Here is a 26,393-nt window from a genome sequence, read left to right as displayed (position 1 = left end):
ATTGAAAAACTTTTTATCCGAAACATTTTCTATCCAAAAACATTTTATCCGAAACATTTTCTATCCAAAAACATTTTATTTGAAACATTTTCTATCGAAAAACATTTTATCCGCAACATTTTCTATCGAAAACATACGAGAATATTTTATCCGCAACTTTGTTTGGAACATTTTTTATCCGCAACATTTTCTATCCCTGCCTAAACCTTGTAATTCTCATAAAAATCTTTTTAAAATTTCAAAATTTTTTCAAAATATTCAAATATTTTTCGTATTACTCACCCAAATGACAGCAGACCCTTTTCGACCTTGAAACATTCCGATTTGGCCCAATTGCCATATTGTATTTCATCCAAACCAAGGGCAGCCAAAGCGTCTCGCTCACGTGGCACATACTCTTCATTTGCCTTCTTGTCACGTCCCCGTTCACGTTTCTCTTTGCGTGAGCGTCTCGTTGAACGAATACCAATGCCGCCCTCTTCATCACTATTTTCATTTGAAGACTCCTCGGAGTTCATTTCCATAACATCTTCATGGCCATAACGTTTAATTTGTGTACGACGTCTTGGTTCGGAGATTACCAAATCTTCAGTTTCATCACGTTCCACGGCATCGGGATCAATATCAGCCTTTTTGGCCCATTTGGTCCAAAAGTCAGGATCATCAATGGTAATGTCAGAACGATTTCCGGATGCAGCAAATGAGGCTTTGGAGAATGTGGAACCTTTTTCCGATTCCATGGTAATAACCTGGGTACGTCGTTGAAGAATCGAATCGATATCTTCTTCACAGAATTTATCGCCAGCATTGTCATCGTCCATGACAGCACCATAGGCACCCTTTTTGAGTAGATCTTCTATTTCTTTTTTCGTTAGCTGTTTATTGCCACCATCTTTGGAATTTTGGGTATTCATCGATTGTAGGACGGCCTTATCAAGACCCAATTTCAGGGAGGCTTTATCAAACATTTCCCTTTCATAGGTGTTGCGGCAAAGGAGGCGATAGATTTTCACCATTTTCCTTTGACCAATACGATGACATCTGGCCTGGGCCTGTAAATCGTTTTGGGGATTCCAATCGGAATCGTAGATGATGACAGTATCAGCAGCTGTGAGATTAATACCCAAACCACCTGCCTTGGTGCAGAGTAAGAAAACAAAACGATCTGAACCCGGTTTGGAGTAACGATCAATGGCCTCTTGACGTAAGTTGCCACGTATACGACCATCAATACGCTCGAAGGGATATTTGCGATAGATGAGATAATCCTCCAAGATATCCAAACACCTTACCATTTGAGAGAAAATTAAAACACGATGGCCATTGGCCTTAAGTTTGGGCAGCAATTTGTCGATTAGGACCATTTTACCCGAGGATTGAATGATGTTTTTGTAATACGATTCATTGTCTTCGCCGTGTTGATTGCGATAATCATATTGAATCTGTTCCTCGGCACCATTTAGCAGATAGGGATGGATACAACATTTACGCAACTCCATCATGGTGTTCATTAGATTGGGTATGTTGGCCGAAGTGGTACCCTTTTTCAAGAAGGCAAAGTTTTGTTCCAAAATACCGCGATAATATTTCTTTTGTATATTGGTCAATTCCACTTCGATAATGGTCTCTTCCTTGGGTGCCAATGATTTCTCCACATCATCTTTGAGACGACGCAACATCATGGGTTTGAGCAGAGCTTGTAACTTATTGACCTCTTCCTCTGTCCTCAAGCTACCAAATTCTGACATAAACTCCTCAGCCGACGAGAATTGACTGGGTTCCAAGAAATTCAGCAAAGAGAACAGTTCACCCATGTTATTTTGTAAGGGAGTACCAGATAGCAGGACTCTATGTTCCAAATTAAGTTGGCGCAAACCATCCAATAGTTTACAGTTACGATTCTTCAAACGATGAGCCTCGTCAATGACACAAAGACGCCAATTGAAAGGCTTCAAATCCATGTGATCGGTTACAATCATTTCAAAGGTGGTAATCAGGACATTGAACTTCACCGGTTCCTTGAGCATTTTACCCGATTCGGTTTTATAGTAAAATTCATAATCTTGGATCATCTGTTTGCTGGTCACCGAGCCATGGTAGACCACAATATTCATATCAGTCCAGCTTTCAAATTCACGCTGCCAATTGGGTATGGTAGAGAGGGGAGCTATGACCAAGAACGGCCCCCTTATGCCATATTCATAGACGGAATGGACAAATGTCAAACTCTGAATAGTTTTTCCCAGACCCATTTCATCGGCCAGAATACAGTTGTGGGAATTATACCAGGAGAATTTCAACCAATTCAAACCTTCCAACTGATAAGGTCTCAGGGTATTGCCTCCCTTGTATACGGGAGTCTTTTCCAATTTCTTCCACAAATCTGGTGTGGGTCGCTTCTTAGCCTTCCACTCGGAACGTGGTGGTATTTTATTGAAACGCAAATATTGTTCAATTTTCTCCTCATCTACATCCTCCTCCAGCTCCCATGTACAATCCTCATAGGGTAGAGATTTCCATTTGACCAAATAATGTTTGGTTGTCTCGCCCGTCTGTTCATCGGTATGTACCGACATATCGAGTACCCGATCGACTTCAACAAAGTCGGGATTGAAATATTCCTCATCGAGTGTCTCAAAGCTCATCTGTTGGGCTTGTTTCTGTTGGAAACGTCTTATTTTGGCACAAACACGACGATCTCCCTTTAATAGCTCCTCTTCGGTACGCCATTCACAATGCAGGTAGGAAAAGTTGCGGTATTTTACCAAATATTCTTCTACTTCTATATATACAGGTTCGGGTTTTGGTTTCTCTTCCTTTTCCTTTTCTTCCTTTATGGCTTTTTCTTCGCCCGGTTCTTTTTTAACATCTTCGGGTGTGGCAGATTCCCCTTCCGCTTTCTTTTCTTCTTCTGAGCTAGGCTCTTTAGTTTCTTCGTCACCAGTTGTTTTCTTCTCCTCACCTTCCTCCTTAGGTCTTTCAACTTCCATGGCTTCTGCACTCTCTTCTTTCTTTTCTTTTTCCTCCTCTTCTTTCTTGATTTCTTTTTCTGTATCTTCATCTTCCTTGGTTTCTTTGGGAACTTCATCCACGTCCATGGCTTCTGGGGTATTTTCTTTTTCCGCTTTCTCCTCTTCTTTTTTCTCTTCTGTCGTTTCGCTTGAAACTTCGTCATTTTCTTTTTTAATTTCACCCTCTTCGGATTCTTTCTTTTCATCCTTTTCCTTGTCTTGTTCTTTTACGTCTGAGGTGCTTATATCCATTTTCTCTTCTTCTTGATTTCCTTCTGTCTTGATATCACCCTCTTTGGACTCCGTCTTTTCTTTATCTCCACTTTCAGCTTTGTCATCAGCTGAGCTTTCCTTGGCTTTCTCTTCTCCAGATTCTTCTTCTCCTTCTTTCTTGACATTTTCCCCATTTAAAGCCTCATCCTTACTTTCCTTATCTTCCTCTTCTTTCTTGATTTGATCCTCTTCCTTTACAACGGGTTCTTGTGGTTTTGGTGGCTCTGGTGGAGGATCTGGCAAGAGTTCTCGCTTACCCATTCTCACGGCCAAGACATATTGCACCACCATGCTGTCCTCATCTCCGGTATTGATGTAAACATAGTTGGGTTTGGCTGAGGCTGTGGGAGCCACTATGGCATCCTGGGACTTTTCTGATTTCTCATTGAGTATTGAGGGTGTTGTGGTGCTAGAGGTGGCTTCTCCAGCACCGCTAGCCAATGGCATATCTTCAGCTAAATTCGATTTCTCATCCGTGGTTGTGGGTTGTTCCTGATTACTGTTCTCACCCCCAGCAACGGAGCTACTGCTGGCTGCTTGTCCTGCATTTTCTCCATCACTAGAATTACTGCTTACTGCGGCAGCTGCTGAGGTGGATGCAGCAGTAGCTGCTGCAGCCGCGGCACCTTTCTTGTCCTTCTTTAAGGGTGAGGAGCCCAACAGCGACTCTGTCTCTTCATCGGAGAATCTTAGCATAACATCATCAATGTACTTCTTGCGCTGGGTATTTCTAGATGAACGCCGCTTACTGGTATCCAGCTCGGATTCTGGTGGTGGTGAGGGCGGCGGTGTTCGCTCAAGGTTGTCATCTTCCCCATCAGATTCGGGTACAATGCGTCCACGATTGCGACGCTTTTTCAAAGCTCTTGCCGATAGATTACCACCACGACTGCGTCGAGGTCTACCACTGCTGCCTCCCTCACCCTCATCTCCTGTACCAGCACCACCGCCACCACGACCCCCTCGCCGTTTCTTTTTGGCTCTTGTGGGAGTGGCTGTTGTATCGCCGGCCGAATCTGGTATGGAATCTACAGTTTCATCACCAACCTCGGTATTACCAGTCTCGCCTCCCTCACCCTTGGGTATCTTGGACACTGGTATGTCATCATAATCTTGGGGTTCACCACCATCAATGTTGGCGGCCTTAGCCGCATCATCTCCTGTTGTGGTTTCGGGTTTATTCTCCGCATCCTGTTCTTCAGATGTTTCCGCGCCGGGATTCTCCGTAGATGACTTCTCAACCAAAGGCTTATTGTCTTCGTTTTCACTGCCATCGGCATTGGCGCCGGTTGGTTTATCTCCGGCTCCCTCAACTCCCTCAATGCCGACACCTTCAGCCAATTTCTTTTTGCGAGCTGCACTGCCATTACGCTTACGTCCCGCTGCTGGTGTTCCTTCCTGGCCCTCTTGTCCCTCTTTGACTTTCTTGGCCTTGGGTGTACGTTCCCGCGGAGGCTTATTGGGATCCTTGGGTGTTCTCGGCTTGCGTGGCTTCTTTTTCTTGCCTCCAGCATCTGTTGAAGTGTCCAATTCATTGGCTGAGTGAACATCCTGAGAATGTTCTCCACCCTCACCTTCATTGTATTCAGTCATACCCACCACGGAATTGTCCCCAGCACCTTGTGTAACACAATCTTCGGAGACAGGCAGTTGATTGGGAGGTATGGCGGTAATTTGTGTTACCACATTACCGCTTATATCCATTAGCTCGCTGCTGTTGGGAGTAGCTCCTGCGGCTGCCGCGGCCTTATCACCCTTCTTGACCCGGGGTTTGCGGGGTTTATTTGTACCCTTGCCACGTCCCCTGCCTGTGGTGCTGGATACCTGGGGTGATTCAATCATTTGTTGTTGCATCATGGGCGATGGACCAAAGAGTTGTGGTGGCATTGATTGATAGAACAAACATTGGGGACCACCAACACATTGATCATTGATTTCATGTTGTTGCACCATGTTGATGCGTTCCTGAATCCGCATTATTTTCTCCTGCTGATCATGTTGTGGTGGCATACAATAAAGTTCCTGCAATTGTTGTTGCAGAGCTGCAATTTCCTGCTGATGCAACATTGGTGGTGGTGGATGATGATAGGGCATAGGTGGCCCTGCTGTATAGCCCATGTGACCACCTTGCGGTGGTGGTGGATATGGTGGCATCATTGGATGTGGTGGTGGTGGAGGCATACCAAGTGGCGTTAATTGCTGTTGCTGCTGTGGCGGAGGTTGTCCTGGAACAACAGTACTACCACCATCGTATGTTGGTAAAGTTGTCATTCCTGGATTTGTGGCTGCTATGCCGCCTGCAGCTGACGTTGGTGGTAAATTGCTGGCCATTGAGGTTGGCATAGCTGGGTGACCAGTGACTGTGGTGGTATGTGGAGGAAGAGTTGTCACACTTGTATTTATTCCAGATGTTTGATTACCTCCCAGCATAGTTGCTGAGGTGTCCATGGGAGTTGTTGTTACTGGTGGATTAAGGGGTGTTAACTCCGTCGTCTGTGATTCCAGTGGCTTACTGACCTCCATTTTATCCTCACCAAGTGTTGTTAATTCACTTGGTTTTGAGGTTAGGGAATCGCCTTCTGTCAATCCCCCCTCCTTGCTAATATCCTGTAGCTGATGGCCACTGTTACTGGTCTCTTCCGTAGATATACTTCTTGATAGCTCCTCTTCTTTACGAACATCTCCAGTGCTGGGCATTTCACTTGTCTGCTTCTCAGCAGCCATGACTTCTTCAGCTGTCTTATCTTGTTGTTGTTGGGCTGCTGCCATGGCTCCCATAAAAGAACTTTGGGAATTACTATCCATTAAGGCAGCAGTTGCTGGCATGGAAGATGGTGCCGACACTGACACTGTTGTATTGACCACAGCACTATTCGAAGACATGGAATTGTTGTCGAAAAGACTTGCGCCAGCGCTTTCTAAAATACCACCAGTAGCAGATCCAACGACGCCACTACTATGTGTGGTGTTTGCTACCGTACCACCACCTAGCGTTGTGGGGGTTCCTCCTCCCACTCCTCCTCCTAGTGCAGTGGCCGAATTTGAATTCGAATTCAAAAGACCACCTCCGGCACCATTACTGCTATTATCCAGCGCCGTCAGGGTTGGAACATTATGACTGCTATTTATGGAACTTTGAGAATTGCTGTCATGTATCGAGGTGGGATGATTGTTTACGGTACTGTTGGTGGAGGAATTACTGCTACTATTATTGCTATCATTGGCCGCCACTGCCAGGGTGGAGGAGTCATTGGAATTGGCAGTTTCATTGAGAATACCACTAATCAAATGATGTTGCGTGGGTGTGGATGGGGTTGAGGGTTGCTGATGTTGCTGCTGCTGCTGATTCGTAGTTGGCAGAGGAGAAGAAACATGGGCAGGAGACATAGTGGCAACATTTGAAGTTTGCTGATGTTGTGGAGGGCCGGCGGCTATGGAAGAAGGCGTAGATACCACCGCAGGTTCCTGTGGAGCTGGTTGCTGCTGCTGTTGTTGTTGTTGCTGGGGTTGTGGTTGCAACATTGAGGAAAATGGATCTTGTGGATTATATTGGCCTTGAGGACCTGGGTGTTGCTGATGTTGTGTTTGTTGTTGCTGTTGGGGTGGAGGAACATGTTGCTGCTGTGGCGGTGGTTGTTGCTGATAACTTTGTTGTTGTTGTGTTGGATGCATTGGCGACTGCTGCTGCTGTTGATGGCTAGTCACCTGATGAGGACTTCTTTGCTGATGCTGTTGATGATGAGGGCTCTGTTGTTTTTGTTGCATTTGATTCGTGGGTGGGGGTTGAAGAGATGTGGGCCCCGTTTGCTGTTGTTGCTGCTGCTGAGTGTGGTGCGCAGCGGCCTCTGCATTTCTAGCCTGTATTGAGGGTGATGTTTGATGCATCTGCTGATCACCACCTGGACCGGTCATTTGATGATGCCCAGGTGTGGTCATGTGATGCAAAGTCATACCTCCCACCCCGGCTGGTTGATGATGCATGGGTGACATTGAGGCGGGGCCATGTGATTGCTGCTGCTGTTGTTGTTGTTGGGCACTTGAGGAAGAAGTATTGCCCACAATATCATTGATGGAATGCTGCAATTGTTCAGATAAATGTTGCTGTTGATGTTGGTGTTGTTGCTGTTGTTGTTGCTGCTGATGTTGTTGTTGTTGATGCGAATGTGGTTGAGTATGAGGAGGAGTTGACTGCTGCTGTTGTTGTTGCTGTTGAGCTTGGGACACAGGTGTTGTCAACTGGCCAATACCATGAGGCGTTGGTGTTTGTCCCGCACTTTGTTGCTGTGGTGGTCCTGCAGAAGATTGTTGCTGCTGCTGTTGTTGTGACGTTGGTATTTGCTGCAGTTGCTGCTGTTGATGATGTGTTTGTGGTGGCGGTGGTGCTCCATACATGCCCATTTGTTGTTGATGTTGTTGCTGCTGCTGTTGTGGATGGGGCATTTGTGGTGGAGCTGTCATCTGACCCACACTCATGGGATTTGGTGGCGGTTGCTGCTGACTTTGTTGCATACTTAAGTGAGCCGACCATTGTTGATGCTGTGGAGACACGGGCATACGTGGTCCCATAGGACCATGTTGTGCCGCCGCCGCTGCTGCTGCTGCTTGCCTATAAGCCGAAGGATAATCCATGGGTCCACCTGCCGACAAACCCTGACCCGGCATTACCATTTGTTCCAATGCCTGCAAGGTGTTGACGGGCCCTGATCCGCCCGCCTTGGAACTTGGAGGACCACCACCGGCCGTTGTTGGTTGCCGGGGCGATGATAAACCCACCATACCCGATATACTATGATGTGTGGTTTGCTGCTGCTGTTGTTGTTGGGTACTGGGTGAGTTCACACTTGGTTGCTGCTGTGACTGAGGTGAAGGTCCCTGTTGCTGCTGCTGTTGTTGTTGTTGCTGCTGCTGTTGACTGGAAGGTGGTTTGGCTGGAGACATACCTGGCCTTGGCGACATTTGTGGGTGGGGTGACATTGTTGGTGGTCGGGGCGACATTTGCGGTGAAAGTTGGGGGAAGGGTGCCCTATATTGGGGTGAAGCTGTGGCCTGATGTTTTCCCGCCGCTGTCATATATGAAGGTGCTCCGCCCACTGGCTGCTGCTGCTGCGACGGTGGCTGTGGCTGTTGACTTTGTTGTTGATGTAGACCACCATAGGTGGGGGGCACCACTCCCATGTGTGGTGGGGGCAATTGTTGATGTTGACCTGCTGCTTGCATTAGGCCTACATGATTTTGTGGTTGCTGCTGCTGTGGTTGTTGCTGGCCTTGCTGACTTTGCAGCAAGTGGCCAGAACTTTGTTGCTGTTGTTGTGGCGTACCTAAACCGGGAGGTACACCATGTTGTTGTTGCATACTGGAAGGTGGCTGTTGCTGCTGCTGTTGTTGTTGTGGTCCAGGTCCACCGACCATGTGTGAACTCAATTGACCAGCCTGTTGCTGGGCACTCAAGTGATGTGTGGGCACACCGCCAGGTGCTGCTGCTCCACCTGGCACATGTTGCCCATAGGGACTTGGCTGATCAAGACCAGCATGACCATAGCCCACATGCTGGGGCCCTGATCGACTGGGTTGATGTTGTAGCGGAGCCCCATAGGGGACGCCATAGCCTTGTGGTGGTCCCGCTACACTTGATCCCGTGGGCACACCAGGTCCCGGTCCCGGTTGACTGGGAGTGGTCGAGTAAAGGGGATGTTGACTGGGAGCTTGAGGATAATGTTGTGGCGGTAGTCGTGATTGTTGGCTCTGTTGCTGTTGTTGCTGCTGCTGTTGTTGTTGCTGCTGGGGCGTAGGTGCTTGTTGCTGCTGTGGTTGTTGTTGTTGTGTTAGGGCACCATAGCCGCCGGCAGGTCCAACATTAGCTCCAGGCTGCTGGAGTAGACTGCTCATCATACCTTGCTGTGAACCATAGGGTAATTTTTGTTGATCCTGTTGGCCATAGGCGGGCATGTGTTGACGATAACTGCAGAAAAAAGGAAGGAAAAAATTAGAAATGTATACAGAAGTGTTCAGAAAAAAGTGCCCTAAACTTACCTTGGCTGTGAAGATGACTGCCTCTGTTGTGTCGGTGGCCCTGCCTGGGGATGACCATAAGCTCCTAATGTGGCGCCTGGATAGGCACCTGCCTGGCCGGGTACGGTGGGTGCGGCACCCCAACCGCTTAAATCACCCATACCCATGCCGGCATGTTGATCGGCCGCACTTAAGCCATAAATGTTATCCGCCGTTGGTTGATACGTGGGATACTGAGGCTGTTGTTGCAATGGATGTGGCCCTCTGTGCCTTGGATAGCCACCAGGTGGTCCCATGGCCCTGGGAGATGCTGCAGCCGCAGCTGCTGCGGCAGCGGCTGGATCATAGCGGTAATAGGGATCTCTGTAAAGAAGAAGAGCGAAGAAACAAATTAATTTTCAAATCTTTTTGGGGTCATAATGTTGCCAACTTACCCTTGATGATTTCCGTGAAACATATTTTGGGCATTGCCATCCATCAGTTGTAGACACACACAAAAAAGTTTAAAATTTCGTTGCCTCTACTTTTTTTGCTGGATTTTTTGAAAAATATCTTCTCTGGGTGTAGAATTTTCCAAAAAGAAAAAAGGAGTCGTTTTCCTCGAGGAGAGCAAACTCTTGTCACTGACGTTTTTAATTGGCGTCGTTGATTTTTAAAGGAATTTGAAATCCTTATCGTTTTGGTTATTTTAAAAATACATTTTCAAAGAGATTTGTTGTTGTTTGCTTTGCTGCGTGAAGAAGAATTGTGAACATCCGTCGAGCGAGAAAGAGCTTTAACGTTGGGTGGTGTTGTTGTTTAATTTAGTGATTTAAAAACGTAACGGAACAGCACAGGACACATTAAAAGATGTTTAAACTATAAGTTATGAAGAGAAAATTTGCCACTCAATAAAATATTTATATTGATTTTTGTTTTGGAAATAGGGATGGAAGGTGGTGAGGCGGTTGGTTCTTAAGGGCGGCTGATGAATGGGTGGACTGCAAGGAAAACCTGCTCTCACACACACTCGCACTGCAAATCCCTATAAAAATGTTGTTGTTGTTGAAGGCAGCCCCCAATTGAAGCTTTGTTCTTTTTGAAGACTTTTCCGATTGGAGTTGTCAGCTATCACTTGTTATTGTTGTTGAATGCTGGAAATATCCTCGATTTCTGTGTTTTTATTTTTAAAGTCCTACACTTTTGTTTAAATCTACAATTATTGTTTTGTCTATTTGTTGTTGTGTTTTTATATAATTTGTTTGTGTTTTTTTTGGTTAATTTAAACAATTTTACTTTTAGTTATATTGTTTTAAATTAACAAATGGGGTACAACGACATGTTGTTCTTTTTCAGTAATGAGACATTTTTTTTGTAATTTGTTCACAGCTGGAAAGAGAAAACGAAAAGAAATGGAGATTAGAAAACAAATAGAAATGCAAATAAAAAATAAGGAAAAGTTGTAAAAAAAATACCAGAAAATATCACCACACCACTACATCCGTACACATACTTCGTATGATATCAAACACCACATTGGATTAAAACCAGATTGTGAACTCAGTCATGCAAGAATGAAAATTAGCAAAATAATATCAAAATCATTTTCCGTTCTGGGAAACACCCCGGCATTAACTAAAAGCGATACTATCATAACACCGGATTACTACAAATTGTGTCCCAGATCGCGTATCGGAGATGTATCACGATGATAAATTCATATTATATTTCCCGACTACAATTGTACCGTTCCTGTTGAAGCTATCGAAGCAATATAAGTTAGAGAAAATTAGCATCGTTAAAACAATGCGTTTGAGAATGGTCTTGTGAGAATTGGGACTACTTGACAAAATAAAAGCATCGCTATCCAATATGTCAAGAACTTTCCGAACTGTAAGGATGGCTGTCAAACTCCACAACTGAAGCTAAATATCTTTTTGAGCACAAATTACTTTGGAAGAGAAACATTTAGGAGTGCACTAAGGAAAAATTGGGGGCTAGATTATAGATTGGATATGTAAGACTGTGGTCTGGACTGTGTGTATATCAAACCATTGAATATTCTTGCTAAAAATATCTCCGAGTGAGGCGGCTGCAATATTCACAGTCCCGTGTCCTTAAATCTAAACCTAGGTCATAGCCAAGGAAGTGGGCGATTTTAAATAACGACATCTTGGCAGGGCAATGTGGTGGTAAACTTCGAAGTCCTATCTCCAGTTCTAGGAATGTGTCAACTTTGATAGTCTGTAATAACCACAAAGCTATTGGAATTTGTTGAGGTGTGGCAGGACAGTTGAAAAGGTGCAGTATGTCGTGCGGGCCTGTGTCGCATGCTGGACAAATGTTTTGCACGGTGTCATCGCCATATAAATAGATGGGGTATGTACTCCGAGGAACGCATTCATACTGCAGTTGTGTGATTTGTATTCTTTTTTGCTTGATAAAGTTTACTAATTTGGGGATTTTCTCTCTTTTAAAATTGGACTTCTCTCCAGATCTTGAAGAGTTCTTCTGATATGTCTTGCCGGTAGGTCCTATCCAAGTGAGTGAGGGCAGCCCTAAACTTCTATAAGGAGCATAGGGCTACACTCACGGTAATAAACGAGTAAGTAAGAGAGCATAAATCGAACTCCGGCAACATAGACAAGGTGCAACGGGCAGCCTCGATCCTGATAACTGGAGCTTTTAGAAGTACACCACAAGCAGCTCTAAATGCGATGTTGAACCTCTTGCCCATGAGACTCAGCATCAAGCAGCACGTAGTGCCCTAAGGCTACATGAATTGAATCGTTGGCGTGACAGCACCTATGGACATGCATGCATTCTTCGGGAGCTAGGACCAAACCTTAGCTTAAATCTGCAGGGAAATTCAGCGACTACTTATCACCAATCCAAAGATTCGAAGATTTTAAGGTCGTTATCCCTAAAATAGATGACTGGATCCGTAGTAACCCTCCTCTGGAGGGTCTGGCTTTCTACACAGACGGTTCCAAGATGGAAGAAGGTACCGGAGGTGGCGTCTACTGCGAAAAGCTTTGTCTCGAATACTCATATAGGTTGAACAGCGACTGTAGTGTTTTCCAAGCAGAAATCTTCGCTATCAAAATGGTTGCCGAGTTGATAAAAAGTATGGATGCAGAAATCTTTGAACCGGTGACTATCTTCGTTGATAGTCAGCCGGCTCTTAAAGCCATCAAATCCTCCAACATCAAGTCTGAGGCCGTTCTTGAGTATAGAAATGCTTTGGCGAACTTCACAAACGCTGTCCCACTCTGCTGGGTACCGGGACACTGTGACATTGTGCGAAACGAGGAGGCAGATGAACTGGCAAGACATGGATCCCAATCAACGAGTCTAGCAATCACTGATTCAATCAAACCCCCCATATGTCACTTTTTCGGAGAGTGGAGACGTTCTTTGAAGAACGAGCCAAGGAACTATGGCATAATGAACCGTGCAACGTGTCAAGGGCCATTTGGCCGACTCTATCAACAAACAGAACAACTTCACTCTTAAATTTGAGCAAATCAGAAATCATTACCGGTCATTGCAACATCCGAGCTTTTATCGGCAAATGGCAAGATGATGGCGTGGACTATTGCAGGCTCTGTGAAGATGAGGAGGGAACGGAGACTATTGAGCATATTTTATGTCGTTGCACGATGTTAACTCGAAAGCGATATAGTTAAACAGGAGTATGCTTTCCTCCAAGCTTAACCTTCTGCTCAAACATGGAACTAACAATCATAAACAACATCATCAAAAATTTGAATTGGCAAGGGCGGCGCGACCCATAAGCGTAACTACTTCTCTGACAGCTTTCTACCATCACCAAATAAACCATCCTCCTTTCTTTATTACATTTTCATTTTTAATAATCCATTTATTATCACTTTCCCAACCCCACCCTCTTTTCTTTAATTTTCTCACTTTTCTCTTCTTTTGTCTTTTCAGGTAATTCTGAACCTCTTTTTCTGATTTATGGATGATCACAATGGACCGAAAGGTCTCCGAGTGGCGTACTTACTTACTTAGCTGGCCCATTACAGAACATTTGTTCTATAGGCCGAACTAAGAAGAGATCTCCATTCCTCTCTATTTGTTGCTTTGCACACTGGAATACCGCGCCTTGTCATCTCATCATCCACTTGTTTGCGCCATCTATTCCTTGGCCTGCCAATTCTGCGTGCACCGCCATGTGGCATGTATTCATACGCCTTTTTAGTGGGTTCATCATCGCTCATTCTTATGATATGGCCTAGCCAACGCAATCGCTGCATCTCGATACGTTTAACAATATTCATGTCGTTGTATAGCAGATACAGCTCGTGGTTCATGCGACGTCGATATTCACCGTCAACGCAGATTGGTTCATAGATCTTTCGAAGAATTTTTCTCTCAAACACACCAAGCACTGCCATGTCTGCTTGCGCAAGTACCCAGGCTTCGGAGCCATACATCAGCACGGGTAGTATCAGTGTTTTGTAGAGCGTTATTTTTGTTTGACGAGATGTGGCTTTGTTTTTAAACTGCTTACTTAATCCATGCATCTGTTGGCCAATACAATTCTTCTTTTTATTTCACAACTGATGTCGTTTGTTGTGTTGACGGAGGTGCCGAGGTAGACGAAGTCTTTTACTACCTCAATATTATAGGAACCAACTTCCACAGTCGGTCCGAGCTCAATGGACGCATTGCGCGTCGACACCATCAACTTGGTCTTCTCACCGTTTACCGCCAGACCCACTTTAGCAGATTCTCCTTCGACCTTTATAAAGGTATCAGTTACTTCTTTTACTGATCGACCCATGATGTCTATATCATCAGCATAAGCAAGTAACATGTGACTGTTGGTGTAGATTGTGCCACTTCTTTTGACGTTTGCCTCTCGTATAACCTTTTCTAGCAGGATGTTGAAGAGGTCACACGAAAGGCTGTCTCCTTGTCTGAAACCTCTTTTGGTACCAAACTCTTCGGAGAGGTTCTTTCCTATTTTAACTGAGGACCTCGTGTCAGTTAAAGTCATTTTACAAAGCCGGATGAGCTTTGCGGGAATACCAAATTCAGACATGGCTTGGAATACCTTTGAGCGCAGCGGACTGTCGAAGGCTGCTTTATAATCGACAAAAAGGTGGTAGGTGTCGATCTGCATCTCTTGGGTCTTCTCCAGGATTTGCCGCAGAGTAAATATCTGGTCAATGGTGGACTTGCCAGGTCTAAAGCCGCATTGGTATGGTCCAATAATCTCGTTGACCATTGGCTTTAGTCGTTCGCACAATATCCCTGACACGATCTTGTAGGCAATAGGGGGTAGACTTATGCCCCTATAGTTAGAGCATACAGTCTTATCTCCCTTCTTGTGGACGGGGCACAGGATACTCAGGTTCCAATCGTCGGGTACTCGTTCTTCCTGCCAGATGGTGCTAACTAGCTGATGAATACACCTTATCAGCGTGTCGCCTCCGGTTTTGAACAGCTCGGCTGGTAAGCCATCGGCCCCTGCTGCCTTATTATTCTTCAGCCGATTTATTGCTGTCTTTACCTCATCTTGGCTGGGCGGTATACATTCAATACCATCTTCTGGGATTGGGACTGTGGTATCTTCGTCGTCTTCGCTGCTATTGGATACCAACAGGTTTGAAAAATGTTCTTTCCATATCCTGAGTACACTATCTGTATCAGTTACCAAATTACCTTGCTGGTCTCTACAGGAGGATGTGCCTGTACCAAAGCCATCAGTTTGATGCTTGACTCTTTGGTAGAATTTTCGGACTTCATTCTGGCTCCTGTACATCTCGATTTTTTCACACTCCCGCTTTTCCATCTCTCTCTTTTTCCTGCGGAAAAGACGTTTCTCCTCTCTCCTTTTCTCCCTGTATCTCTCTCGTGCGCTACGCGTTGCTACGGATTGTAAAGTAGCCTTATATGCCGCATTTTTCTCTTCGGTGGCAGCACGACACTCCTCATCATACCATGGATTCCTTGGTGGAGGTCTCTGGTATCCAAGTATGGATTTTGCGGCTGTTTGCATGGAGTGGGCAATGCTTTGCCATTGCGCTGATATGTTATCGGGATGAGGAGGGCTTTGATTAAGCAATTGGGCTAGTTGAGTGGAATATGCTGTGGCTATCTGTTGTGATTGCAGCTTACCGATGTCTAACTTTCGTGTTGTGTCTGTTCGTACTTTGTTTGCTACGTTTAAGCGGGTGCGTACCTTTGCTGCAACAAGGTAGTGGTCCGAATCAATGTTTGCGCCTCGGAACGATCGTACATCCAACACGCTCGATGAATGTCTTCCATCTATCACAACATGATCAATTTGGTTTCTTGTTTTCTGATCTGGAGACAGCCAGGTGCCCTTATGAATATCGAGATGATTAAATCTGGTACTGCTAATTACCATGTTTTTTGCAGCTGCAAAGTCTATTAGTCTTATACAATTGTCAGATGTTTCACTGTGGAGACTGAATTTCCCGACTGTTGGGCCAAAGATATTCTCCTTTCCAATTTTGGCATTAAAATCGCCTAGAATGATTTTAATGTCATGGGCAGGGCAACGGTCATATGTTTCTTCTAAGCGCTCGTAAAATATATCTTTGGTCTGTTCATCCTTTTCTTCAGTGGGAGCATGAGCGCAGATAAAGCTGATGTTGAAGAATTTAGCTTTTATTCGAATTGCAGCAAGTCTTTCATTCACTGGAGTGAAGCTGGATACAAGATGTTTTAGTCTCCGACTAACTACGAATCCACAACCAAACTCATGCTTTACGTCATGGCAGCTATAATACAGTGCGTCACCTTTAGGTGTTGTTGTTACGCCTTTCCCAATCCATCGTATTTCCTGTATGGCAGTAATATCGGTCTTGTACTTTTCAAGTACGTCTGCCAATGCGAAGACTGCACCTTCTCTATAAAGAGTGCGAACATTCCAGGTGCAGATTCGCAGATCATGGTCCTTAAAACGTTTGCGGGGTTCGTCAACTTTAGAGGGGTTTATTTTTCTTTTCTTTCGTTTTTTCATAGTAGGCTGTTTTTTCTAGGGGAGGGTTACTAACCCGACGCCCAAACCCAAGTTTTTAACGTTCTTATGGGTGAACGCGCGGCACATGTTAGCTCACTACCTTTAACGGGTGTTAAAGGCAGTTCCCCAGGTGACACCACGGGGAGGTCAGTGTCCACTTGGGATGAAAGAGGGACCAAGATAAATCCTGGGCTTTGCCATGTTAAAACCGGTCAGGACCGTTCCTTGGTATCTTCCATCCCCTACGTCACCCTCCGAGTGGCGTAGTCAATATATATTGACTACACATCCCCAAACCTAACCTAACCTAACCTAAGAGAGCATGCAATTGTGTAGCCGCACTGGAAAATATTTTTTTCATAAGGCTGAGGGATGATATGAGGAGCAGACCCGTTACAGTTCTCAGAGCAGATTTTGTATCGTTTTAAATGTTATTCCGTGGTTTTTTATACTTGCGCCACATAACTTACAACTAAAATCCGCCCTACCATGTTAGATTTTGCAAAAGTGAGACTTTATCTACACCCTCTTTAGGGATTTGAGGACCATGTACCTACAACTCAGGTTGTGGCAGATATCTGTGAATGTGACCTCTACAATCTTTGGGAGTCTTTGATCGGAATTCGTCTAACATCGACTATGTAGTGGTCAGAGTGTCCGTCTATGTGATCCCGGGCGATAAGACGGAAAAAGTAAAGGTGCTGGTATAACAATTCTAAATAAATCCCAGTCGACATATGAAACGAGTTATTGTACTCAGTTGTTGTTACTTGAGACAATGGTTGACCGTATGAGACCCGGGTCGTGAAAAATCTAAGTGTGTAAGTGAACCATGCTGACCTCTTACAAAGTCCGAGGATTTTAGATTTGGGTCGATGGGGAACTTTACGCAAAAATGAAATATCACCCTGAGGAAATATCAGGCGGATTTTTGCAGTGGCGGAGTTTGTGTAGGTGAGTGGGTTCTCTAAAGGCACTAAAGTCTATTATCATACACTCTTAAAATGTTCAAAATTGTAGATTTGTCTTAAAAACTTGTAGTAGGGATATAGTTGATAGATAAACTAGCAAGGCGGGTCTTCTGATCTTCTGGTTGAGGACTGTGGCAAAATAAACAAGTTCCACTGTGAGAAACCGTAAGGATCTGATATGACGAACGTAGATGCAAGGTTTCAGGTAATTTTCGAATATAGAACAGCTTCCATAATCTCACTTGACAAGTTAAAGGGCAGAATTGCTGTAGGGGTTATCACAGGTCACTGCCGCGTAAAATTTATGGAAATCACGTGGTAGGACAACAATATTGAGTACTGCATTCACTGTGAAGAAGAGCAAGAAACCGAAACCTTGGAACACACTCTCCACCGGTGTCCTAGTCTCATGAAAAAAAAACACGACAGAGGCTCTTTGGTGACCATGAGATTGAAACACTTTTTATACCCTCAGCATTTGTGAAAATTTGTGCGCACAATAACTCTTGAAGGGAGTAACCATACTTTGCATATCGTGAAATTTCTACCAGACTTAGATGAGGTTCCAATATGGACTTAATCGGTCCACTCCTTCGGGTACCTCCCACACAAAATTTCGGAAAAGTTCAGTTTAGGACCTGTTCTCGAATCGCTTTGATTTTTGTTGTAACAACTTGTATTCACTGCCCCACATATAACGGTAGAAGTTTCATCAGGGGCAAGTCCATACTTCCTGAGAAAATAGCCAGAATGTTGCAAAAAAATCCTTATGACACCGTTGGAGTTGGTTGGAGCGAAAGATAACTGCCGATTCGGTTTACAATTTGGTCTTCGAAATATTTTGTACAAACTTAGTTTAAGTTCGAAGATAAGCCATATCGGTCCACTCCTTCAGGTATTTCCCCCAAAAGAGTTCAAACATGTTCGGAAAAATTGTGCGCACGATAACTATGGGTTGGAGTGACCGATTTGGTACGTACTTTACACATCCTAATATATTTACCAGCTATAGATCAGGTTTGAATATGGACTATATTTGTTTATTTTTTTTTTTTTCACTTCTTCGGGTACCTCCCACAAAGGACAGAATTTTGGATAAATTCACTTTAAGACCTTCTCTCGAATGACTTTAGTTTTTGTTGAAGCAATTTGCATTCGCTGCCTCAATTACGACAGTAAAAGTTTTTTCAGGGGCAAGTCCATACTTCTTTAGAAAACAGCCCGATATGTAGTGGCTGGAGAGCTCGTACCGAATACTGCGTTCGTCCACACTTTGGATATTGTAATATTTCTTCGAATATTAGATGAAATTCGAAGGTGGTGCTTATAGGTCCACTCCTTCCGGTACCTCCCCCACAAAAGTTCGAAAATATTCGCTAAAATGGTACGCGCGATTTCTCATAGACGTAGCAACCGATTTGGTCCAAACTTTGGATCTCTAAATATTGTCGAAACTTAGTTTATGTTCAAACTTGGGCCCTATAAGTCCAATCCTTGTGGTACCACCCACACAAATGTTCAACATTTTTGTGTGGTTAAGGGTCTGTTCGAGGATCCTTTGGATATATTTATAAGGTTTTCCTAGTGGCCCTGTTTACAGCGATATTATGTTTTTTATAGGCTAGTGTGATAAAAAAGCTCTATCTATCGATATCCCCGCAAATTTTTGAGATTTAATCATATCCATACTTTTGTCGGTTCATACTCCCAACATTTTGAAATCCCCTTTTGGAAAAAGTATTTCAATCCACACAGGCTGAGGGTATATCTCTGTCGGCATACTTTTTTTCTTGTTTACTTCTCATTCACAGAACCTGCGGAAAATACTGCAAGAGGCTTAAATAGCTATGGGTCGGGTTCTATTAGATCTGATTTTATGTTAAGTAGTGTCGTTAAACGCGTCATTAGGACTCGGCTTTAAAAACGAAGTTCCATATCATTGAACCGAGAAGTCTCCCTAGTCCCCCACTTCGGGAATGTACATGTGAGAATTTATGTAGTACAGATGTAGTGGTGAGGTGCTATTCCAAAATTTAAAATTCCGATATAAGAAGTTTTGGATTAGTTCTAATTTGCTGCAAAATATCATTTAAAATCAATAAAATGAATGATGTATTCAAACGGTGATAGTGAATTATTTTGGCTTGGCGGGTGAGTCGTTGAATTTGTGAGTCCATTTTTTCAATAATTTTTAAATATCTGAAATGAAACAAGAAAATAAAATATATTTTAAATGATGTCAAATTACAAAGAGAAATAGGAAGGAAGGAAAATAAAACTACCATTACAAAATATTGAAAACTCGAATAAATGAATGTGGTTATGAACAATATTTTAATTATAATAAAGCGTTTATGGCACCTGTACTGTTTTTGAAACTTTCAGTGGACTTATTATTTTGGACTTGGATTTATGCTCAAAAATTAACAACATTTGCGTGATAGTTACCCGAAAAATTGAACCGGTACTGTAATTGAACTCATTTTAAACTAAGTATAAGAGAAATATTCGTATGTGCAACGTTTGATTCAAATGGGGTGCTCCCTCCGAGAGTTATAGTGGGTATCAGCAATTTTAATTATTGCTTGCAGTGTTTTCTACAGATTTTGGGCCACAAATTGAGACAGTTGGGATTTCGTCAAAAAAAGAAAAAAATATATATAGTAATCAGTTATACCTTAGTACTGCATAAATTTCAAAACAAATTTCGAAAATTGGTATTATACGGAACCTAAGCAAAAGTAAGCAACTTTTGCATGAGAGGTTTCATAAGGAGTTGACCAAAAAATCCCTCCATGGCTAAATCGACTTCTAGTTGTCAAACAGAAATAGGTGAGGAGCACTAGAATACTTTTGGAGTTTCGCTTGATTTCAAACTTCCTTGCAATTCCCGAGCTTGTTTTCACAATTTTTTTTTTTATTTTTCCTTTCCGCCGTGTAATTGATAATCAAGGAAAATTAGCCATTTATCACTAATTTCAATTTGTAGTTATACACATTTTTATACATAATTTATTATCTTATATGTACAAAACACACACACACAGCATAGCCATTACATTCCACTTTATATACACTTTTTAATTGAATTATGTATTTACGTACACAAATATATCGCACAATTTTATTGATTCAACAACAATCATCAACTGGACGACGAATTTGGCTTACAATATTTAAGGGGAAAAGCTATACGCTTATGAATATCATATTAAACGAGAGTTTAGATATTTTATAAATAAACAAAAACATACAACGTACAGCATTACCCCTCAAAGATGTAGCGGCGGCGGCGATGTAGCTTCGTTTTCACTTGTAGGCAATATTTTGAATATTTTTTTATCACTTTTTTTGTATCACTACTGCAAGGCACTTTTTTGTTGTTAATTTAAATTTTAAATCTTTATTATTTTAAAACTCATTATTTATTATACACTGTATAAACATAATCAAAATTAAAAATTCCGAATTTTAATAATAGTGACATCTACAATAGTTCTAAAATTGAGAGTTGCCATAGGCGAAAATTTTGCTGTTCTGGTAGGGGATTGAACCGCAGACCACAGTGGCTCCAACTTTTTTGAAGCGTATCAAAGTCAATACACTTTCCTTAGCCTAGGTGCTGAGGGTATAAAAACATTCTGGTTAGTTTTTTGTAACTATCGGTCCTATATCTAGGGAAGTATGAACCTCTCCGAAAATAAAATTATACCGACGTAAAACTATCTCGAACCCGGTTGGGGAGATTAGTAGCTGCATCGTATAAGGTAGGACCCATATTCTATGTTGTGCTATAAGAATTGAGTTGTTGACTGCCAAAAGCCTGGTTTGACTGGCCGGACAAAAGCGGGGTACACACGATCAGTTTTGACTGTAGATTTTTAGGAAATATCGATAAGTGTCAAACAGTCCAGCAACCACCAAATATTTTGTGGTTGCCTGATGACTGACAAAAATGAAGGGCCATACTGGCAAGCAACCGATTATTTGAGCAAAACTAACAGTCAAAACTGATCGTGTGTACCCCACTAAAAGTCAGTGTTGACAAACACGGGATCAGTGTTGAATGACAAAAGTCGGTATTGACTGACATCAGTCAGTATTTTGACAGACATCAGTCACTGTTGACAGACATCGACTTTTGACTGACATCAGTCAGTATTTTTACTGACAACAGTCAGTATTTTGATTGACACAGTCAGTATTTTGATTGACACAGTCAGTATTTTGACTGACTTCAGTCAATACTGACTAATGTCAGTCAACAGTGACTGAAGGAAGTCAGTATTGACTGATGTCAGTCAGTATTTTGACTGACATCATTCACTATCGACTGACATCAGTCAGTACTCTGACTAACATCAGTTACTACTTACTTCCTTCAGTCAGTGTTGACTGACATCAGTCAGAATTTTGACTGGCACAGTCAGTATTTTGACTGACATCAGTCAGTATTTAGCTGACATCAGTCAGAATTTTGTCTGACATCAGTCAATGTTTTGACCGACATCAGTCAGTATTTTGACTGACATGAGTCACTGTTGACTGACATCAGTCAACAGTTTGACTGACATCAGTCATTATTTCGACTGACATCAGTCAGTATTCTGACTGACATCAGTCAGTTTTGACTGACATCACTCAATACTGACTTCGTTCAGTCACTGTTGACTGGCATCAGTCAGTATTTTGACTGACGTAGGTCCGTATTTTGATTGACATCAGGTTGTATTTTGACTGACATTAGTATTTTGACTGACATCATTCACAATCGACTGACATCAGTCAGTGTTTTGACTGCATCAGTCACTGTTGACTGACATCAGTTAATATTTTGCCTGTCATCAGTCAGTATTTTGACTGACATTAGTCAGTATTTTGACTGACATTAGTCAGTATTTTGACTGACATCAGTCAGTATTTTGAATGACATCAGTCAGTATTTTGACTGACATCAGTCAGTATTTTGACTGACATCAGTCAGCATTTTGACTGACATCAGTTAATATTTTGACCGACATCAGTCAGTATTTTGTCGGACATCAGTCAGTATTTTGGCCGACATCAGTCAGTATTGACATACTTCCCACCAGAGAACTACATATCGCTGTGATCCGGGTACCAAGGACTACCAATGGTAAACATTTCAAACCGATCCAAGAAGTGCTCCAAAATGAAATTTAAACCCCATTTTCCTATGTGTAAATTAAAATCAGTTGTTGTGGTTTAGAATCATATGATGACCATCATCGACGACAATGTCCCCCTGTTATACCTATGTTCATTTTCCATTTGCCCACATAAATTACAACACAAAAGTAAAAATAAAAAATATAAATAAAATTATTATTACAGCATATTCATAATATATTCACTGAGTATAGACACAAAATGGTGGGTCATAACGTTGTTTTTTTTTTCGTCTTCAACACCCCTTTTCTTTTCGTTTCGCGTTTTGCAGCAAATTAACATTTGGATAAGAAAAAAATATATATAAAACGTACATAGAGAACCTATGGATGGGCTCCTCATTACCACCACCTTACAATAACAACAACAAGAACAACAGCGACATAAAAAGAACAGAGGACATAATCGAAAAAAAGAAAAAAGGAGGAACCCATTCCCAAAGGGAAAAAATGTGACAAAACAACAGTGAAAAATCCTTAAAAATTGAAGTTATTGATTTTTTTCGTTTGGTCTTGTAAATGGACTCTACATAAGGAGAAGGAATGACGACAAACACTAATAATGGGAATATAAAATCTACATAACACAAATACCTATTATTTTACCAACAAATGCTTTTATTTTTCTGAAAACCCCAAATGAAATGTCAACGATTTTTGTCCCAGACAATTTTCACACTAATTTCATATGCCACTAAATTCCCTAAAAAAATATTCCAGCCACAAAAAAAAACTTACCCAAAAAAAGGATAATGCACTATTGCAAATATGTTGAGTGGGAGTAGAATTCCTGCGGCTGCTGTTGTTGGTGTGATGAGAACGCAGAAAAAAAGGCACAGGACCAGACACTCAATTGACATTCACACACATATAGACGTACAAAGCACACACATTCACATACAAATAAATCATTTTCCCAAGGAATAGATACTGTTTAGTGGCATGAACTCACATAACCGTACAAACTAATTGATAGACGTTGATAAATTATAGAAATTTCGAAATCCAATTGTTTTCTTTGGGTATTACTCTTTGTCTCCCACTGTTATTTATTTAGTCCGTTTGTATTTTCTTTACTTTGTTAATCAAAATTTCTTTATAATTTTTTAAATATTTTGCATGGTTTGTATAACTTTAAAACTCCGGTCTGCTTGCTACTCGGTATGTCTGTCACACAAAGGAAAATTTTTCGTGTGTGATATGTCAAAAAATCACCAAAAAAAAGACGACATCCAGAAAAAGAGGTAAAAACATTTCGTGAGAGTTGCAATTGTCATGCTCCAAACAACAAATCACCACACACAACACTCTCATGCACACACACAGAATGTACATTATTATGATTGTCACACACAACATTTGACTGCTGTCACATCTTCTTCTTCTTGTGCTAACTCTACTCACGAGTGAGGGTTGCCAAGTTTATTAAATTTGGTCATTGATGTAAATCGCTTTTCTCTTTTGTCAGTAGAATAAAATTAATTAGTTACTGTGAGGATTGAGATAAGGGACAAATCCATATTCCTCAATGCTAAACATAACAAAAATAAATAAGTTAAGATGCTTTGAATATTTTAAATTTACTTTAACAAGTAAGAAAGTATCAGTAAGTAAGCTCTGCTGACGGAGACACAACCTAAAAATATTTGAAAAAAATATTTTTTGGTACATTTTGGACCAAATGACTTACTCCATTTGGAGACATTATGCTTGGGCGATGAAGAGATCAAAATTCGGTGGAAAAGTGTGGATTTAAGTTATTTATAATCAGGCAGTATCGTCATATGATCAGAATATAGTCAGTGATGACTGATATCACTCAATGTTGACTGACAAAAGTTAGTGTTCATTAAATGTCAGCGCTGACTGACAAAATTCCGAGTGGATTGACAAAATTTAGTGTTGACTGACAAAATCGGTGCTAATTGACAAAAGACAGTGCAAAAATCACAGCTGACTGAAATCAATTAATACTGATTGACAGCAGTTAATGCTGACAGACAAAAGTCAGTGTTGAATGACAAAAAAAGTTCTGACAAAATTCATTCAGTGTTGACTGACAAAATTCAATGTTGATGACAAAAGTCAGTGTTAACTTACAACAAGTAAGAAAGTGCCAGTCAGTTGTGCCGGCAGAGACATAACCTCCGCCTCGGGTCTAAAGAAAAGAAGTAAACACAATACTTCTGACCAACTTCTCAGGAAATACGGACTTGACCCGAAAAAATTCACTCTTTCCAAACTGCAATTTTTCCAAACTTGTTGTTGGAGGTAACCGAAAGAATGGTCCGATGTAGTCAATATTCAGATATTATCCGAGTCTTTAAGAAATAATACGACGTTTGAACCAAATCGGTTTCGCCCTTCGAGGGTTATCTCACCTAATACCGTTCGATCGGAACGACTCTCATACGTAGTCATATATCATAGGATAGATTTCATTAAGTTCTCTTGTCGAGGAAGAGATGAATAACACACTGAAAACAAGTAAGAACGGCGTTAAGTTTGGCCGGGCCGAAATTGTTATACCCTCCGCCACAAGTTGTATTGAAGTAAAATGAAATAATTAGTTTCCTTTCGTGTATGAAGAAGACTTAATACTAAATTTTAGCAATTTCGGCAAAACAATGTGAGGTACCGTTCTATGGGGGCTATTTCAAAACGTCGATCTATACCGACAAATTTCTTTCGGAAAGTTTTTAGACTCAAAGAAGACTAAATACCAAATTTTCTTATATTTCGGTAAGATAATGTGGCTAAAACTTAAAAAAATACCGAAAATCAGGAAGTACGCTTCTATTGTAATCCAAATCCAAAAATACCATATTTTGTTCCAAAACATAGAAAACAAAAACAACTTTCGAATTTCCGCAATATTGTAAAAATCGTTAACAATACCGATTGTAGGAACTATCATAATCTAATTTTGTTTACAAAAAGTATTGTCAACCCAGAAAACCAGCCCAGAAATGTTTGATTTGAGTGTATTTACTTCTCATATACACTTTTCTCATAACATGGATATAAATGTCGCGTATAATATTGCAATCATTGATGAACACAATACATGGTTTGCTGCATTAGCTGACAACAAAGACAAACAAAAAGCCACAAGCACCCACCACAACATAAGGAATAATTAAACACCATAACAAACTCCGGTATAACACCAAACCTCAAAGCACAATGAAGATAGAAGAATGAAACAAAACAGAAACAAATAAAAACAAGAGTCTCATTGTTGGTATACATACACACAAAAACAAAGATAAAGGCATAATGTCATACAAACAAAACTGACCATAATTGTTTTTTTCAACACGGCATCGAATAGCGAGAGAAGAGAAAAAATTGTCGAAGAAAAGAGAGAACTATTGTCCAGTTGACAAAAACTATTTTTGGATTTAACAAAACGCAATTGTTGGAATCACAATACTACATTTGTAATTTAGCAATATCTTTACAATACATATTTTGCTCTTCGAATATTGTTGGATCAATCATATTTTTTTTTTCTGCATGTAGAAAGACGTGAACCTATACTGATAATACTCTTCTGGAATATTTTGTAACTCTTGGAAGACTAAATAACGAATTTCAGTCATTTCGGTGGGATATTGACGTCACAATCTTCAGTATTACAAAAATCGGGAGGTACCGTTCTAAGGGGGCTATATCGAAACGTTGACCTATACCGACGAATTTTAGTCGGAAATGGGGCAATATGAAAGCGTGGACCTGTACAGACAAATTTATGGCGAACAGTTTTATATCACATTGAAGACTAAATACCAAATTTCAGCCATTTTGGTGGAATATTGAAGCCACAACCTTCAAAATACGGAACATCTGGAAGTACGTGCCTTTCCATGGGGGCTATATGAAGGCGTGTACCTATACCGACAAATTAAGAGGGTAAGTTTGAGTACCCCCAACGAAG

General features: G+C 41.7%; 2 protein-coding genes across 27 annotated transcripts in view; both read right to left on the bottom strand.

Annotated features, from left to right (window-relative positions):
- The window catches only part of kis (chromodomain helicase DNA binding protein kismet), a 179,941-nt gene that overhangs the window by 112,177 nt on the left and 41,371 nt on the right, over positions 1–26,393 (bottom strand). For 21 of the 26 annotated variants that reach the window (XM_073971143.1, XM_073971142.1, XM_073971156.1 and 18 more), the window contains exons 2-4: positions 9,728–10,661; positions 9,315–9,656; positions 283–9,243 (exon numbers count right to left, since the gene is read on the bottom strand). In XM_073971143.1, the coding sequence (XP_073827244.1) occupies positions 283–9,243; positions 9,315–9,656; positions 9,728–9,771 (9,347 nt within the window). In that variant the 5' untranslated portion in view covers positions 9,772–10,661. Of the gene's footprint in view, positions 1–282; positions 9,244–9,314; positions 9,657–9,727; positions 10,662–23,405; positions 23,681–26,393 lie in introns of those variants that run through there. The other 5 variants (XM_073971152.1, XM_073971153.1, XM_073971154.1 and 2 more) reach the window with 3 other exon arrangements.
- LOC141392551 (uncharacterized) lies at positions 11,744–18,984 on the bottom strand. Its single transcript, XM_073965487.1, has 2 exons — positions 13,813–18,984; positions 11,744–13,227 (listed from the first exon to the last, which is right to left on the bottom strand). The coding sequence occupies exons 1-2, from the start codon at positions 16,291–16,293 to the stop codon at positions 13,162–13,164; spliced, it is 2,547 nt and encodes an 848-aa protein (XP_073821588.1). The 5' UTR covers positions 16,294–18,984; the 3' UTR covers positions 11,744–13,161.

Source organism: Musca autumnalis, unplaced genomic scaffold (genome assembly GCF_047663935.1).
Source record: "Musca autumnalis isolate F117 unplaced genomic scaffold, ASM4766393v1 scaffold_2, whole genome shotgun sequence".
Lineage (NCBI taxonomy): Eukaryota > Metazoa > Arthropoda > Insecta > Diptera > Muscidae > Musca > Musca autumnalis.
The sequence above is the reverse complement of the archived record's forward strand: the minus strand, read 5'-3'. Positions and strand labels throughout refer to the sequence as shown.